Consider the following 17,068-nt stretch of genomic DNA (forward strand, 5'->3'; position numbering starts at 1 on the left):
GGAATTTCATCTATCTGTGTGTTGCTAGTCGGTGTTCATATAGGTAGATTTCTTTTAAGTATTCCGGGTTGCCAAACTGAAGTATTGCAATTTTTCACAGAACATGGCTGCATTTTTATTATGTGCAGAAGAAAGTCAAATAACATATTACCAATTTTTGGGACAAGATTAGGCAGAGTTATTCAGGAAAGGTGATCAGTATCCAATCCTGTACTTAGCCTGTATATGAATAAATGACATCTTATACTGACCTAAAGTCACTGAGAAGCTTCATTTTGCATCTCCTCAAAAGGCATCTTCTGAATTTAATAAGGTAGTAGTTCACATGGGAAATTCCACCATATTCCTTTTCTGAGTGTTAACCTGACTCCTCTGGTGATTAAACATAAGGGACCAAATTTTCAGAACAAGAAGACTTATCTAATTTGCCTAATGCATGAATCTGAACAGCCACCGTTTGATCACAAACTTTCTGTATGCACAGCAGTGCATGATTTTTTTGCACATAGACCTTAGTACTCTTTTTTAAAACTTGGCCTCAAGAATTTGATATAGTTCAGCTACAGTGGCTTGCAATTATGACAGATAGTAGTCTTCATGGTTAGGGTCCACTTAGATGATGATAATAATGATAATAATTAATAATTAATGAACAGGCTGCTAATAGGTTACAAACTATTTAAAAAAAAAAAGATATTCCAAGTGAGTTGTGCTCTTCAACATTAACCTCATACTATGACAATTGATACAGTTTTGTCACAGTAAAATAATGCATAATTAATGGCACAGGCAAAGTAAAAAATATATAATTTCTCACTATGGTCACAGCAATGTTATGGACTCTGTTGCCATTCATTAACAATTCATTAGTTTGCTTTGATCTAGTCCTCTTTGAAATGAGACTTCACCAAAGCAAACTAACAAAGTGTTAATGCATAGCCGCTGATCAAACCAAATAAATAAACTGTGAATGCGTGGCCAAGAAGTCCTGGGCAAACATCTATTAGTAAACTTTGTTAGAGTTCAGACAGTGATGAATTCTTTCCCGGAAAACTAGTTTATTTTCTATAGGTTCTCACCCTGAGATAATGAAAAATTTTCAAAGCATTATTCATTGGGTACATTTGCACAGAAAAAAAAAACAACCCATGGCAGCGAGTTGCAGAGCCTGGGTCAACTGACTTGGGTGGTACAGAGCTAAAAATAGCAGTACAGACATTCCCGCTTGGTCTGGAGCCTGAGCTCTGACAGCCAGTAGGTGGTTAGTGGCCTAATCTTAAAATTGTTATTGCTCACACAGTACTTATTCTTTGGCAGTTTCACAGGCAAAGTAAAGTAATGCTTTAGCTATTGAGATCTGTTGGACAATTATTGCATACCTTTTCCAGATACCACTGTTTGGCTGGTTTTATATCTTCACACGTGTTTATTGGCTAAAATACTAATTCCTGTATACAGTTTACTTTTTCCCATACTTTTTATTTTTGTAAAGATGACACTTTAGAAAACCTGATAACCTGAAATGATGTGGAAGGAAGAAGAGGGAGATATAAACTTTGCCTTAGCTGATGCTGGTCATTTAGATTTTATCATTCCTGCCACATTTTTTGAGAAATAACTACTCTAAGATACGAATAATCAGCTTTTTGCATGGCGTCATGTTTTGCCTGTTAGCATCCCTAAGGTTTTCTACTTGAACACTTAAAACAAAATTCCACGTGGTTCCATTTTTTTTCCCTGTCATGCATGGCAGAGCTGTTACTGATACGGATGCTAGAAAACTCCTATTGTCACTTCTGGCCCCAGTCCACTTTCTTGGGGAAGACTTTACTAGAAATCTGGTTATCTATCCCTTTGCTAGTTGGTGAAAGCATAATCTGGCAAGGCAAATAAAGTGTGACCTAATCACATTCATGCTGAGCATTATATTTTATGATGCATTATATTACATGAAGACTTTTTAATATGTTTTTAGGGCACTGGCCCTAAACTGTGATGCTCCACTGGATGATAAAAATGGAGCAGAGTCTAAGAATTGGAGAGCTGGTAAGCCAGTTCGAGTGGTGCGCAGTTCTAAAGGACGAAGGATCAGCAAATATGCCCCTGAGGAAGGCAATAGATATGATGGCATTTATAAGGTACACAGTCTTCTGCTACCTACTTTATTGCATTTTAAGAGGAAAATGCTGTTTAGATTCTTAGTGTTTCATAGCTTTTATTATTACATTGGAAGAAAGTGATCATGATGTCTTAGTAAAGATTATGTAGCTTAGCTTATTCTGTATTGAAGACCATTTGAAATGAAAGTATTCAAAGCAACAGTAACAGAACATAGTCCATAACAAGGATATATCAATCTGAGTAGATAAGCTGTCTTTACAAACATGGACAGAACCAAACTGATCCCTGGGAATCCATTGATTTTAACGCCACGCCTCCCAAAAAAATCTTTCACACGCTTCTTAAAATCCTAGCATCTACCATAAGGATGTATATCACTGAACATACTGTTCTACATTTATTGAAACAGCCATTTGACAGTGGAGGGAAGAGAAGATTTAAAACTGTAGTGTATATAATATGATTCAAGTCTGCTTTGTTCTCCTTGATCTATATACAGTATGACTATTTATGTGTATTTGATGGTTTATGGTAAAATAATGAAAATCCAGTGAAGTGAGAACATTCAACTTCTGGCAGGATTTGCTTGAATTTGATTTGGGGACCTAGTATGACACAATTTTATAAGCTGTTGGAGAAAATGCATAAACTCGTACTGGAACTGTTGTGATTTAGGTGGTGAAATATTGGCCAGAAATTGGAAAATGTGGATTCTTAGTTTGGCGTTATCTTCTGAGAAGAGATGACGTTGAACCTGCGCCTTGGACCTCAGAAGGAATAGAACGGTCAAAGAAATTGGGTCTGAATGTACAGGTTAGAATCTAAATTCACAAACTTGTTTCAATGTTTTAATCAAATAAGTTGAGTCTAACTTAAATTCTAATTGTAAAAAAGTTAGTTAAATTCCATCCCCATTCTTCACATACTCATTGTGGTAGGGCCTAAGGTCACAAAATATTTAAGATTTCCAGCAGTTTAGAAAACATTGCAATATTTAGGCAAAGCAGGATGAATTATGGCTGGAGCTTTGGGCCTGAATTACCTTGCTTTTGTGTGTTTGTCACTCTTTGAGAGCCCAATAGGACAACTATTACTCACTTTGAATAGTACTCATATGAGTTGTTTCATGGTTACTAAATGGAGCTGTAAATGTATCTTCCCTGATAACTTTGAAAAAATATGTACCTGTGTCTGTTATTTTTCCCAACTTTGTACCCAGTGACTGTGGAGCTCCCACAGAGAGGCCAATCTCTCAGCATTGCAGAACCTCTGAGCAACTGGAAACTCATTTCACATGAGTTCCCCCCTCCCCACCCCCCGAGTAGCTTTGCCAACTCCCTGTTCTGGAGCTGGGAAGATTCAAGGCAGTATTGCCTTTCTCTACAGGCCAACCTTTTCCTTGGATGGATTACCTTGCCACAGAATCAGCATCTTCAGCTTTAAGTCTGTGGTTTGTGGAGTTTGGAAGGCCATGGATATCTTTCACTGGATTGGTTCCTTTTACATCAAGCTTCATCAGATCTTTATGACTGAATTACAATTCCCTAAAAATAGATGTTACACATGTAACTTCATTTTCTTGCTTATGTGAGTCCTTTGAAATTATTTCAATGTGTAGGTTTTGTGGTTGAAGTTTTCTTTGGAAATGGACATCCCCATATTCCAGCAGGTTTTGTTTTATCTTTAAAAAAATAAATCTTTGTTTTTCTGTTTAGTATCCAGAAGGTTATCTGGAAGCCATGGCTAGTAAAGAGAAGAAAGATAAGGTTAAAAAGCAAACTGTGAAACAGGAGCCAACCAGACAGAGCAATGGAAACCAGAAAAGGTCAATTGATAATGGTATGTCTTTTTATTTTTTTGAGATTAGGTAGAGTTCTATCAAGTTGTATATATTTAAAGTCAATAATATGAAAACTGTTAAGAAAACAGGAAGTCATTTGGTATGAGAATGTGAAACAAGAAAAAATGTTAGTGAAGCAAGTATTCAACTAAATGTAAAGGAAAGGTTTGTTCTCATAGGATCCTGTTCAGTGCTGGGAAGGGGAAAAAGGATAAAACTGTATGAGAAAAGAAAATACTGTATGATTTTTCTCTCCATTCCTAACACTTTTTCTATTTTTTCAGAAAGAAAAAATGAACAGTCTTATGTGTAGCCTTGTGCTGCAGTCCAGAATAAAGCTGAACAATAGGAAGAATTTATTACAGTTTTTCACAAATAAGATTCCTGTTTATTGTGTTACCTTCTTAACAGTTCAAACTAACACTCTGCTCTTATTGTATCTGCTGATAATATTTTTCAGTAGGTATAGAGGAGCCTAAAAAGACACCCAAAACCATGAGAATGGGAGATGGAGGGAAAGGAGAGGCTTTCCAGCTAACCCAGCAACAGCAGTGGCTGATAAGAGAAGACTGTCTGAACCAGAAACTGTGGGATGAAGTGCTTGCTTCACTTAAGGAAGGACCAGTATGTTTGCAGCTTGCTTATATTATTCTGCATTTTTATGCCAGCGGGAATTTTAGCCTACGTAGATTGAGAGATTTTATTAACTCTCGTCTCATACTTGAAACACTAATGCTAATGAAAAAAAAGATTTATTTATGATTTTGCAAAAAAAAAAAAAAAAAAAAAAAAAAAAAGCCCAAACAGTAGTAATACAGTTGCTATCTATGTCGTCTTTTACATTGTGAATATATGTCCTCTGGTGTGATGTGGGCATGAGAAATAAGACATAAAAAGAAAGATAATGCTTCTCAGTAATACTGTCTTTACTTAAAGTAATAGACAGGAAATTTAATTTTGTGCTCTAACTCAAGAAGGAGATGGTAGAGAAACGCTGGGAAGGCCAGATGTGGATAGTCATATCAAAAGGTTCAGATACCAAGTTAGTTTAAAAAGCACACACATTATCCTGAGAGATAAAAACATACACTACCGCACATAAAGATAGTTTAAGGGCCCAATCCTGCAGCTGTTAGTTGGGGGCAAACCCTATTCACATGACTGGGGGCAGCCAGATCAGTCCCTAGGAAAGCAAGGGTGTATGTAAAACACAGTGTACAGTATATGTACATAAAATGTTAAGGAAACAACAATGGATAGTCCAAGGTGGAGGAGACAAAACCTCAATATAAAAATTCCAAAGACCGTATATTCCTTCAAAAGGGTAAGTGCAATAAAACCTCCTCCCTGCCCAAAATATATTATATGTGAACATTAATTAATCTTCATGACACTCTGGGTGGTAGTTATTTTACCCAATTTACAGATGGAGAAACCAAAGCACAGAGAGTGTAAAGCTGAAGGTCAAAAATCAAGTCATGAAAAACTAAGAAATATTATGCCTTCCCCAGAACAACTCTCTGCCTCTCCAATTACAGATTCTTTAAATATTAAAAATACCAACATGCTTGGCTGTAATACTATATGAGTAGCTGGTGATAGTCCATGGATAAGTGAGTTTTATATCATCCTCAGTAGTAGTTTCTCCCCACCTTCTCATTCACCTTTGCCCTCTTCTCTTCCTCCCCCCTTTCCTCCTCATAACTCTTTGCATCTTATTTTTTCTTTTTCCCCTCTCTACCTCTGCTTTTTCCCATCCCAGCCTCCCTTTTTCTTTCCATCTCACCTCCCTCTTCATATCTCTCCCTCTTTGGCCTCCTTATTATTCTCTGAGCTGCAGTCATGAGAGGATAAGATGAGCACAACTGAGTAGATATGGCTGATGTAATGTCCAGTAGAGGACAATATTTAGGGGAATAGACACCCAAAGCAAATGTTTTGGTAGTAATTAGTTGATTATGTAAATCACTTTGATTTGAATGTGTAGATTGATGAAGAAGTAGTAGTATATATATATTTATCCTAGAGAGGAAAAAAAAACCCTACTGTTAATAGAGTACACAAACACTTTGCAGGGCCATTGCTCCAACAGCCAGCTCTCAGCAACTATGTTAAATGCCTGCATCAGTATTTGGTACCAATCAGTCCACAGTATCTATACTTGTCTTCTTCAGGAAAGTCTAAACTCCTTATGATCGCCTGTAACTAGCTGGTCCTTCCAGACACACAGAGGGAACGGGGAGAACAAAAAACACTAGCAAAACTCTAAAGAAAAGGGACTTCAGAAAAATCCAAAGCAGGAAAATAGGATGCCTAAAAATGAACACCATAAAAATTCCATTTATTTGGGAAGTAGCAGGACCAATTTACTTCTTATTAACAGGAATTCTCTGAAAGTAGAAGCACCTGTAGTTCCCTGTTCTTCCACTTAAGATACCTCTCCACTACACTGCTGCTAGACTAGTAGCTATAAGGGAGTGGAGATAAAGTTATGAGCCATTTTCTTGTGTTCCCTCCAAGACATATGTATTAACTTTTTTTAAATGACCGGAGAGGTATAAATCCTAAAGTTATACATAACACAAGGGTATAGTGACATGTATGTGTAACAATAGAAAATACTAGCTTTGGGAAATCCAGTTACTGGGAAGTAGTTTTCCTCTAGAGTCCTACCTGTAATTTTGACACTACCTGATACTATATACATTTCCATACAGCTCCCACTAATGTTAATAGGAGTCAGCTAGATCGCTGCACTGCAAATGGACCTCTTGACCACTAACGCATACTGATGTCCATCATTTTCACTTGTACTGTATATATGGTTCAGTTTGAATCAAACAATTCTGATATTTAAAAAATATTTTAAAGGTCTATATTTTGTGTAATCATAATTCCAGTTTTACTTTTATATGGAGTGACGAGCTCTTGAGCAACTAAAATATCAGAGTTAGAATCTGCATAAGGCCTACTATGCTTCTAAAATACCCAGTACAAATTTGCCCTGTCCTGATGGGTTGCTTTGGGAAGACTGAGACATAAGGATGAACGTTTACATTTGCAGAGTGGTCTTTTCATTTGTTTTTGCAGCATAGAGCAGTAGTTCTCAAACTTTTGTACTGGTGGCCCCTTTCACATAGGAAGCCTCTGAGTGTGACCTCCCTTTATAAATTAAAAACACTTTTTTATACATTTAACACCATTATAAATGCTGGAGGCAAATCGGGATTTGGGGTGGAGACTGACAGCTTGCGATCCCCCATGTAATACCCTCACGACCCCCTGAAGGATCCTGACCCCCAATTTGAGAACCCCTGGCATAGAGGAAAGTGATTAAACTAGCCACAGTCCTTGTGTGAGTACAATAGCAGGTGCAGAGGTGACTTGCTCCAAGAAAGGGTTAGGTGCTTTGTTCCCCTCTGTTAAGAGAAGTAGAGATCACTTTTCTAGAATACTGCACATCTATGACAAAGGCAACTTCAGAAGGGAAGAATGATCACTTGATACAGGTACATAACTTCCCATGTTTTCTGACCCCTGCTGAGAATCCCTAGGTCTTACTGTTTTAACAAACATAAATGTGGAACTAGTAGTTTTTCATAACCTTGGTTCTCTGGATTCTCAGGAGGACTTGGAGAAGCCGGAAATTTAGCATGGCCATGGACCAGATTCCTGGCCACTCCCTCAGGTTGTATTTGTCATGGGTATGAAGGATTGAGGAAGACTGAACCCAACCAAATATCCAAAATCTTGAATTTAAAGCCAATTGAAAAAACAATGGTATAACAAGTTCAGTGTTTATTATTTATTATTAATGTGCTTAGCATTGTTCTTCCCTAAGAAGTCTACAAGCTAAGAAGAAATGGTAAACAACAGTTGAGTCATGTAAACATGAGGTGAGCAGAATATAGAAATAGATAACATTGACACAAGTTGAGTGCATGGCTATATTAGAGACAATATTTCTGCAGGCATGGGAGCAATACCAGTGGGCTTTTTGGAAGAAATGTGCAATTCAGACTGTCTGATATGAAAAAAGGAAGCTAGAATATAAACAAGCCAACTATGCTTACCTACAAAATCAAGCTGTCATGTAATCATATTTGGAGAAGTGTGTGTGGATTTTCCAACTCTTGGCACTTGTGCAAAATTATTAATCAGCACTAACTCGGGAACTCCTGGCCTGCTTAGAACCCAAGGCTTAGGAAAAGAATAACGTTTATGTAAAATATGGATTAACCTAGAAGCTGTCATGAGAAAGGGCTGGTCTTTGTGCTTTTTCCAAAGACTTATGGGGCCCAATTCTATTCTCAGTTACTTTGGATTTACAGCTGTGAAAAATGAAAGCAAAATTTGGCTCACCAGGTTTAAATTTGTACATATTTTAAGTAAGTGTGATTACTACAGTAGTTGGGCAAATGATTTGCCCCTGTTAAAAACTGCATTAGCTACAGTAATTTTAGACAGTCCGCACAAGGGTATTATTCATTCTTATATGTTTGCTATGTTCATGGATGTGCCCTTAGTAGAACGTTCTCATCCCATTTTTTTTTCCTTTGCCCTACACTAGAATTTTCTGAAGAAACTGGAACAATCCTTTATGTGTGTCTGCTGCCAGGAGCTGGTTTACCAGCCAGTGACAACAGAGTGCCTCCATAATGTCTGCAAAGTAAGTACAAACTCTGTCCTGCTCTGGGTTGAGTTTCTGGCACTGAGGCACCAGTCAACTGAGCCAGTCTATATTTTAGCAAGACAATAATTATACCAAGCATTCTGACCAAGGAATGCAACAAGTTTGCTCCCAATTTGGTGTGATTATGGTTTATTTTAATTGAGTAATCTGTATTTTCTTCCATTTTATATTTTTTTTAAAAATAGAAATGCATTAGTTTTACCTTTTTATTTATTTATTTATTTATTTATTTTTTAATTTTAAACAGATGTGTTAAACTTCACTTAGTGTCGCTCCATTGAAATCAATGGAATTAAGCTAGGGACTGACTTGGTCCAATAGCTAGACTTTGGCACAGTAACACAGAGCTCATTTCATCTATTTAGGAAAGACCACAGCATATCAAATTCTAGAACAAATGATTAGATAAAACAACGCAATACAACTTATATTGGTTCACTACCTGAGTAAGTTGTGTCTTAACACTATTTGCTGGGCACCCATTGGGACATTATATTAAATTTGCAGATTTCAGCGCCAGAAGGAACCATTGTGATATCTAATCTGACCTCCTGTATAACACAGGGCATAGAATTTCCCCCAAATAATTCCTAGACTAATGCATATCTTTTAGAAAAAATCCAATCTTGATTAAAATTTTCTGGTGACAGAGAATCCACCATGACCCTTGTTAAATTGTTCCAGTGGTTAATCACCTCAGTGTTAAAAATGTACATCTTATTTCCAGTCTGAATTTGTCTAGCTTCAACTTCCAGTCATTGGATCATGTTATATCTTTCTCTGGTAGATTGAAGAGCCCATTTATCAAGTAGAGGCTTATAGACTGTAATCAAGTCAGCCCTTAACCTTCCCTTTGTTAAGCTAAGTTGAGCTGCTTGAGTCTATCGCCATAAGACTTCATATTTTCAGACTTGAAGACTTGGATACCAGACAGTTTATGGAATCCAATGTTTACTAGAATCAGTAAAGACTTTGCGCGCGCGCACACACACACACAGAAAGAGAGAGTGCATTTGTGTGTAGGGATGTGTATACACACACACACACACACACACACACTAAACTGTACATGTCACATCTGCTTCTGTTATCTCAGTTATCTCTGTTTTATGCATTTTCTCTGCCAATATGTTTTTACATATTAACTATATGGTCACAGTTCAAGGGATGTGCGTGCCTGAGAATAGCTTTGCCATTGTATTGGAGGTATATTGATTTACTACTTCCGTAGAAGAACAACAATTTGGTTTAACTGTACTTGGATCATTATATCTTCCAAGTACAAAATCTAACCATAGAAGTTTAATTTTTAAGACTAGTGTTAGCACCTCATACAACACAAATCACTCATTTATTAAAAAAAGAAAAGGAGTACTTGTGGCACCTTAGAGACTAACGAATTTATTTGAGCATAAGCTTTCGTGAGCTACAGCTCACTTCATCGGATGCATTCAGTGGAAAATACAGTGGTGAGATTTATATACACAGAGAACATGAAACAATGGGTGTTACCATACACACTGTAACGAGAGTGATCAGGTAAGGTGAGCTATTACCAGCAGGAGAGCAGGGGGGAAAAAACCTTTTGTAGTGATAATCAAGGTGGGCCATTTCCAGCAGTTGACAAGAATGTCTGAGGAACAGTCGTGGGGAGGGGAATAAACATGGGGAAATAGTTTTACTTTGTGTAATGACTCATCCACTCCCAGTCTTTATTCAAGCCTAAGTTAATTGTATCCAGTTTTCAAATTAATTCCAATTCAGCAGTCTCTCATTGGAGTCTGTTTTTGAAGTTTTTTTGTTGAAGAATTGCCACTTTTAGGTCTGTGATCGAGTGACCAAAGAGATTGAAGTGTTCTCCGACTGGTTTTTGAATGTTACAATTCTTGATGTCTGATTTGTGTCCTTTTATTCTTTTACGTAGAGACTGTCCAGTTTGGCCAATGTACATGGCAGAGGGGTATTGCTGGCACATGATGACATATATCACATTGGTAGACCCACTAACCCAGGAACCTATCCTTGCAGCAAAGCCCGTTGCCAGCTGTGTCCACATATCTATTCAGGGGACACCATCATATGGCCTAATCACATCAGCCACACTATCAGAGGCTCGTTCCCCTGCACATCTACCAATGTGATATATGCCATCATGTGCCAGCAATGCCCCTCTGCCATGTACATTGGCCAAACTGGACAATTAGAGGGAACACTGGCCAGGACTATCATGATGGGGTGAATAAACAGAAGTAAGGGAGTGGGAAAAAACAAGGGAAAGAGAGGAAGGGAATGAAGAATGCTGGATAGATGGTGAGGATCCAAGAGGGTAAGGATAATGAGGGTGGCAACAGAATGACCACCAGGAAGAAAACAGTGTTCAGAGTTCAAATTGTAAAGAATTGTCTGTTGTTATAACTGCTGCCCAGGAGCTGAGGTTCTCCTTGCCCCTGCTGCTGCTCTTAGCTAAGTCCAAGCTGTTCCCAGAGGCTCTGTTCCATGAGATTCTGCTCTGCCTTCTCCACCCACGTGCCTAGGGAAGGACAAAAAGGGGCACTTGGAGACCTGGGGACAACAGAGAAGGGAATGGGATATTTATTTGTAAATGTCTGATAAAGATTTTGTGGAATACCATGTATATGAATATTCTACACATCCCCCTTGAGGATTGACTATTGGGATCTTTCATAAAGATGGAGTAGATGTGGATTGCATGTTTTTGGTTTTGTTTAGTGCTTACTCCATCAGACATTTGCCTTGGGTTCTTTTCTCTTATATACAATTAGTAAGCTTAATTTATTTATGTAGCATGTGCATAGTAAGCTTAATAAAAATAAGTTTTTAAAAAATATTTAAATAATTTTTTTTTTTTAGTAGAAAGGAAGAATTAGGGAAGAATTTGCAAAGCCCTAGCAAGTTCATAAAAGTTTAGATATAAACTACAACTGCATATTCAGAGTCATAGCTTGAAATGAAATGCTGGAATGTTTGAGAAGTTTAGCAGGAATGCTAGAAAGAATCTGCAGACGGAGCTCTCCTACCCACAGAGAGGCGGGGGGAAGTGGAGTCCTTCACTGGTGACACTGTACTTTCATTCATGCCAAACTTACTGCTTGTACTGTAGCCAAGAACAGAGTTCTTTGTTGTCTTCCTCTGTGTAATGGCAAAAATGTGTATCAGAAGACTTAGTAATAGCTTAGTAACAGTTCTAGCTATGCTGAGCACTACGTTTGCTCTCTAGTAGTTGCTTAGCTAGTTTTTCAGCACAAAGCAAAAACCGTAATTTTTCTTTCCTTGCATTTCTTAGAGCTGTTTACAGCGCTCCTTCCGAGCTGAAGTCTTCACCTGCCCTGCCTGCCGCTATGACCTTGGGAAGGGCTACACGATGGTTCCCAACAAGATACTGCAGACACTACTTGACCAGTTCTTCCCTGGTTACAGCAAAGGACGATGATATGTTCAGCTCCTACCTGACTTCTCCCAGTGACTTTATAGACAATAAAGGAGAATAAACATGGGAAATTCAACAGTGGACCAGCCAACTCGATGGGACTCAACATATTGTCACATTCTGAAGCAGCTAACTCTCTTCCCCCTACAGCCATCTCTTTTGTGTAGTGAGAACTCAAATTCTCAGCTCTCTTTCACCATCAAAGGTAGTTTTGGCCAGTTGACAACTAGTTTTTAAAACAGAAAAACAAAAGCCTCAGCTCTGACTGGTCAGCTGTAGCTGATGCTTAAATTGTTTGTTTTTTGTAACTACCTCAGGACAGAGGAAGATAATTTGTGGGGATTAAAGAAAGTTCGGTGAAGTTTAGCTACACACTGCCTCCTGAATATTAGTTGTGCCTGGTCCAGGCAGTTTGATTTACAAAAAAACAAAACAAAACAAAAAAGCAGCACTTAAACCAGTTTGATTAAAGAACAAAAAATTCTGTGGTGTGCATAATCCTTTTTTCTTTTTTTCCCATTATGCTGCATTTTTTTTCTTCTTCTTTTTTTTTTTTCCCTCAAGAACAGGCTGATTTTTAGTCTATTTTTGTGAGCTTCATTGTGCTTTTTCTCGTATCTTATGCAAGTTGACTACTAATGACTAATGAGAACAATATGAATGCATTGTTGCTACATTAGTGTAAAGTGATCTGTGTTTTTTGCACTTAAGGAGGGTATTCAAGACACTCTAGTTGTGTAAAAAAGAATTCATATGAAACAAGCCACTTTTGTATTAGTTAAAACTGTATGCTTTTAGTAGAACTTGTATCAGTGGCAATACATCTACACAGCATTGAAGGCAGTGCTAGCTTGGAGAGGGTTCAAATCGCTTCATATTGTGATCTGAAATTTTATATACAGTATATTCCCCCAAAATATACATTAAATATTTTATGATTCAGAAAAAGTTGCTAATTTTTGTTGCTTTGTATTGTAACAACCATGTAGCCTAGATCATATTTAACAAACAAGTACTTTTTTGTGGTAAATGTTTTCTTCAATTGGGTTTTATACTTAAAATGGGGTATTATATGACCTTCCATTTCAAAAGTTGGTAATGAGGATAAATAGTGAATATATTCGGCCACAGTCTGCTTTAAGGATAGAAGAATCTATTCAATCTTAATCTGTTCTTGGTACGTTTAACAGATATCTAATGGTCTCAGCATGTAATCTAAGGTTTGCGCTAGTGGGGAGTTTTTACTCTTAGAGATTTCAGACCAAGGGGATTTAAAATAAACCCAAACCCTACTTTGATTGGGGTTTTCTTTTTATACCTTAGCAGCAATGAGTTCAGGCGTTTAACATGTTTGCTTACCAGAGTCATAACAGAAGAAATATAAATGTGAGAGAGCACTCAGTTTATCGTATGAAAAGTGGAGGAGAAACAAATCACCTAACCCTTCTATTCTTAGTCTTGGTATAGGTATCTGACAAGCTTGGAATAGCATTACTTTTAACTTTCAGCAGGAAAGTAGTAATATGTTTGACCTTTTATCTGTTAAAGCCTTCTGTCTAAAGTAACATTTCTCTTTCATTCCAGGAGATAGAATTTCCACTGCAAGTTTACTAATGCAAAATGTACAGGCACCAATGTTAGATATCCCGACCCACTCTCACTGCCCAAAAGGCTTCTGTTGAGCAAAAATTTAAGGAAATAGGATAATTCTCCCTTTGGCTTTTTCCTGTACTTAACACAGAATGAAATTGGTTCCAATGTCATCCTTCAAACAGACCTGTGAACATTGAGGCTCAGACTTTCAAAGAAACCTTAGACCGTTAGATGCCCAAATTCCTTTGATATTGACTGAGTTTCTTTCTTTAGGTTCTTTGAAAATGGTAGCCTGACTATTCTTCTGGTTAAAACCTTGACTGATTTCTAATATATTTTCATTGTAGACAGCATGCCCACTATAGTGAAGCAGCCTACGATAGCTTGACATGTGCAAGATGCACGCACTGAATTCTGCACTATTTCCAAGTGATATTTAGGTCCTGTAAAGTCTTTATGGTACCTTTTATGATAGCCTTACCTGTTTGATAATTAGTAGCAATTAACACTCATTTGACAGTCATAACAGAGATTCAGAGACTAACGTTAACATACTCAAAGACTGAGTAATAATATACCATTTTAATATTAAAATCTTCTCAAAGCCATAAAACTTTTCAATGGAGAAAGAGAAATTTTCAGTAATAGTCTGACTTCTTAACTGTAGCTTGTTACCATTGTTCCTAAAGCTTTTCCTGAATGTTCATATTGTGCCTCAAATTTAGATGTATAAGGTGAACAATACTTCTTCAACTCTGAAGTGTTTTAAACTTAATCTCAATCTGAAATTGTGCATCGTGCCAAAGCACTTAATATTATGTTCCAAGTTAGGCTTAAACTGTTTGTGTGTAAATGCCAGTGATTTCAAATAAGAACCACACAGAATCCAGGTCTATAAATAATTGGAGTGCCTAACAATGTTCAGCAAAAAGCAGTTCTTAAATTTCAATTTAACATTTATTTTCCTAATTCAGAATAGTGTAGGGTTTCATTAGCACTTCTCCCATTATCATCAATTCAGTGTAGTGGCTGGTTTAAGGGAGCACATACCTTACAACGCCAGGCCTAGGAAGTTCTGCCGTTTAATTAGTTTTGGCACCAGCAGTTAGCAGGAGGCGAACCTACCACTAAAATTGTTAACGTGGTACATTTCTGATGTTTTTATAAGATTGACTGTGGGAGGAAATCACGCCAAGAACACCCATGTCTTGTGTCCATATTGGACAGAACAAAGCCCACTTGATCGGAAGAAACAGTGACGCACTCAGCGTGACAAGGCCTCTTCAAGAAGGGCGGTGCAGCAACTGAACAAGGCCCTTTAGAGCTGGAGTTTGCTTTCAACCATAGTTACAGGCCAATGTGCCGTGGCATTTCATGTGCTTTTTATAATAATTAAACATGATTTCATTTTGGTGCAAGTGGCTTTTGCAGCAACTAACTTTGGAATTAAGAGTTCGAATTTTCAGACACCCACTTCTAATGTGTCAGGCTGTCAGCAGAGAAGCACCTGCGAGACTGATTTTGGTGTCTCTGGATTTAATAAATGCAGAAACTGTTTGACTATTTAATAGGAATTTCTTAATGTGCCACTTAGTTTTAGCAACACGTACTCCTTAGTGGCAATAAAACCTAGAACTGAATTTACTCACATTTTACACAACATATTCTTTCTATTTCAATTGTCAACACCAAAATAACCCCTGCAAGGTTGGTGCAACAGCCAGAGCTTTTAGTTATGTGCCTCTTGTAGAGACACTGTTCAAGTGCAACTGACGGTTTCCATACAACTGTTTGCTTCTATTCCAGTAACAGTTAGAGTTGTCAGCCCTACTGTGCTCTGCAACGTGCAGACACTTGGCAAAAGTCTCTGTCCTCAACTTTGCAACGTAAGTAAGCTCTATCATCATTTAGAGGCACTATTAGGAAGGCTTAAACGTCTTTACTGGTTGCTGTTACAAGAGACGTACTCAATTAGATGTTAATGTATCAAAGGTATAACTTACGGTGTTTTCCAAATTATAACACTGCAATCCAATTCTTGCAAAAGTAATGGAATAATGGAACTACTAATGCACCTTTTGATATTGAGGATCAGCTTTAGTAAACCAGTTCAGAAAAGATGCAGTTGGCTGTACAGCCTAAGATGATGGTGGATGTCTGGAGCTCATGCATGGGCCAAACGGACACTACCACTGAAAAATCTCCCATCAAAGGCAAGAAGGGTTGCATGGGCACCCGCTGTGGAGCACCAATAGCTATACTACTTGAAGAACTATGGGTAAGCTGTTTTCATAAGAATCTATATAGATTAAGGATCCATAATTACAATTTAGTAATCACTAGTACTCAAATACCTAGGAAAGCTGAAATTTTCCTGTGGTTTGCAAGTCACCCCTTTCTATTCTTTGCCCTCAGCTGGGCTCTCCAAATATTCTCCACATTTTCCCAACATTTAATATTCCAATTTCCTCTCCCTGTGTCTTACTCAGGCATCTGTAAACCTTTCCCTTGATCCCACAGATTTCTGTAGCTGGTGTGGTACAGGCATTCCTTCTGTGAATCCAACATCCAGACCTTCCGTTTCAGCACTCTTCCACTTCACCCTCTTATACTGTTAGGCTGCCAGAGAAGCCATGATTCTTCACTTCTGCAGAAGTTGATGAGATTTACAAAGTGAAAGCATTGCACACCTTTTATGGCAAGCACAGTGGATTGCTGTTGGTTGGAAGGTAAGGGAGGCACTCACAGGAGGGGAGGGGAAGAGAAAGGGTCCCTGCTCCTGTCTTCTGTCTTAGCTAAGCAATACCTTTCTTTCACTGCCACCATGTGCCCTTAATTCTCTGTGAGGAAAGTACTGGCTTAACGAACTGTGTGGAGGCAGGAAGCCACAATCATGAGGCCTGTAGACATGTCTAAAAACAAGGACAATGGGTTTAGAGACTGGAACAAGTCCTGAGATAGGGATATTGCCACCGTTTGAGGACAGACTGTCACCTTGTAAATTGCCTAAGTTGCCTTAGCTCATACTTGGTCCCACCAATGGGTTGCTAACTCTGACTGAAGCTATCCTGGGACATTTTTTTCCCCAACATGACAATGTCATTTTCTTAAAATATCCTATTAAAATCTCCCAGATTGCTTTCAATAGTCACCGGGAGATCAGTGCCGACTCCAGGAGACTCCCAGCCAACCCTGGAGGGTTGACAACCCTAGTTAACCTACTTGAAAAGTTCTGGCTTTCTGTGAATTGCTGGGTGGGGGAGAAGGAGCCGAGGAATGTTGCATGCTGAGAATGTAGGAAGTAACCTGAAGAATCAAGTTGAAATGGATGGAAATGAAACATCATTTTTCTCCCTGTCACAGCAAAATGGGA

General features: G+C 38.1%; 1 protein-coding gene across 2 annotated transcripts in view; it reads left to right on the forward strand.

Moving 5' to 3' along the window:
* Positions 1-13,074, forward strand: part of UHRF2 (ubiquitin like with PHD and ring finger domains 2) — a 172,660-nt gene extending 159,586 nt beyond the window's left edge. For both annotated transcript variants that reach the window (XM_074953331.1, XM_074953332.1), the window contains 6 exons: positions 1,976-2,138; positions 2,797-2,934; positions 3,837-3,960; positions 4,422-4,585; positions 8,532-8,630; positions 11,959-13,074. In XM_074953331.1, coding sequence (XP_074809432.1) covers positions 1,976-2,138; positions 2,797-2,934; positions 3,837-3,960; positions 4,422-4,585; positions 8,532-8,630; positions 11,959-12,105 — 835 coding nt within the window. In that variant the 3' untranslated portion in view covers positions 12,106-13,074. The remainder of the gene's footprint in view (positions 1-1,975; positions 2,139-2,796; positions 2,935-3,836; positions 3,961-4,421; positions 4,586-8,531; positions 8,631-11,958) is intronic.
* The last annotated feature ends 3,994 nt before the right edge of the window (positions 13,075-17,068 follow it).

The sequence above is a fragment of the Natator depressus genome, chromosome 5 (genome assembly GCF_965152275.1).
Source record: "Natator depressus isolate rNatDep1 chromosome 5, rNatDep2.hap1, whole genome shotgun sequence".
Lineage (NCBI taxonomy): Eukaryota > Metazoa > Chordata > Testudines > Cheloniidae > Natator > Natator depressus.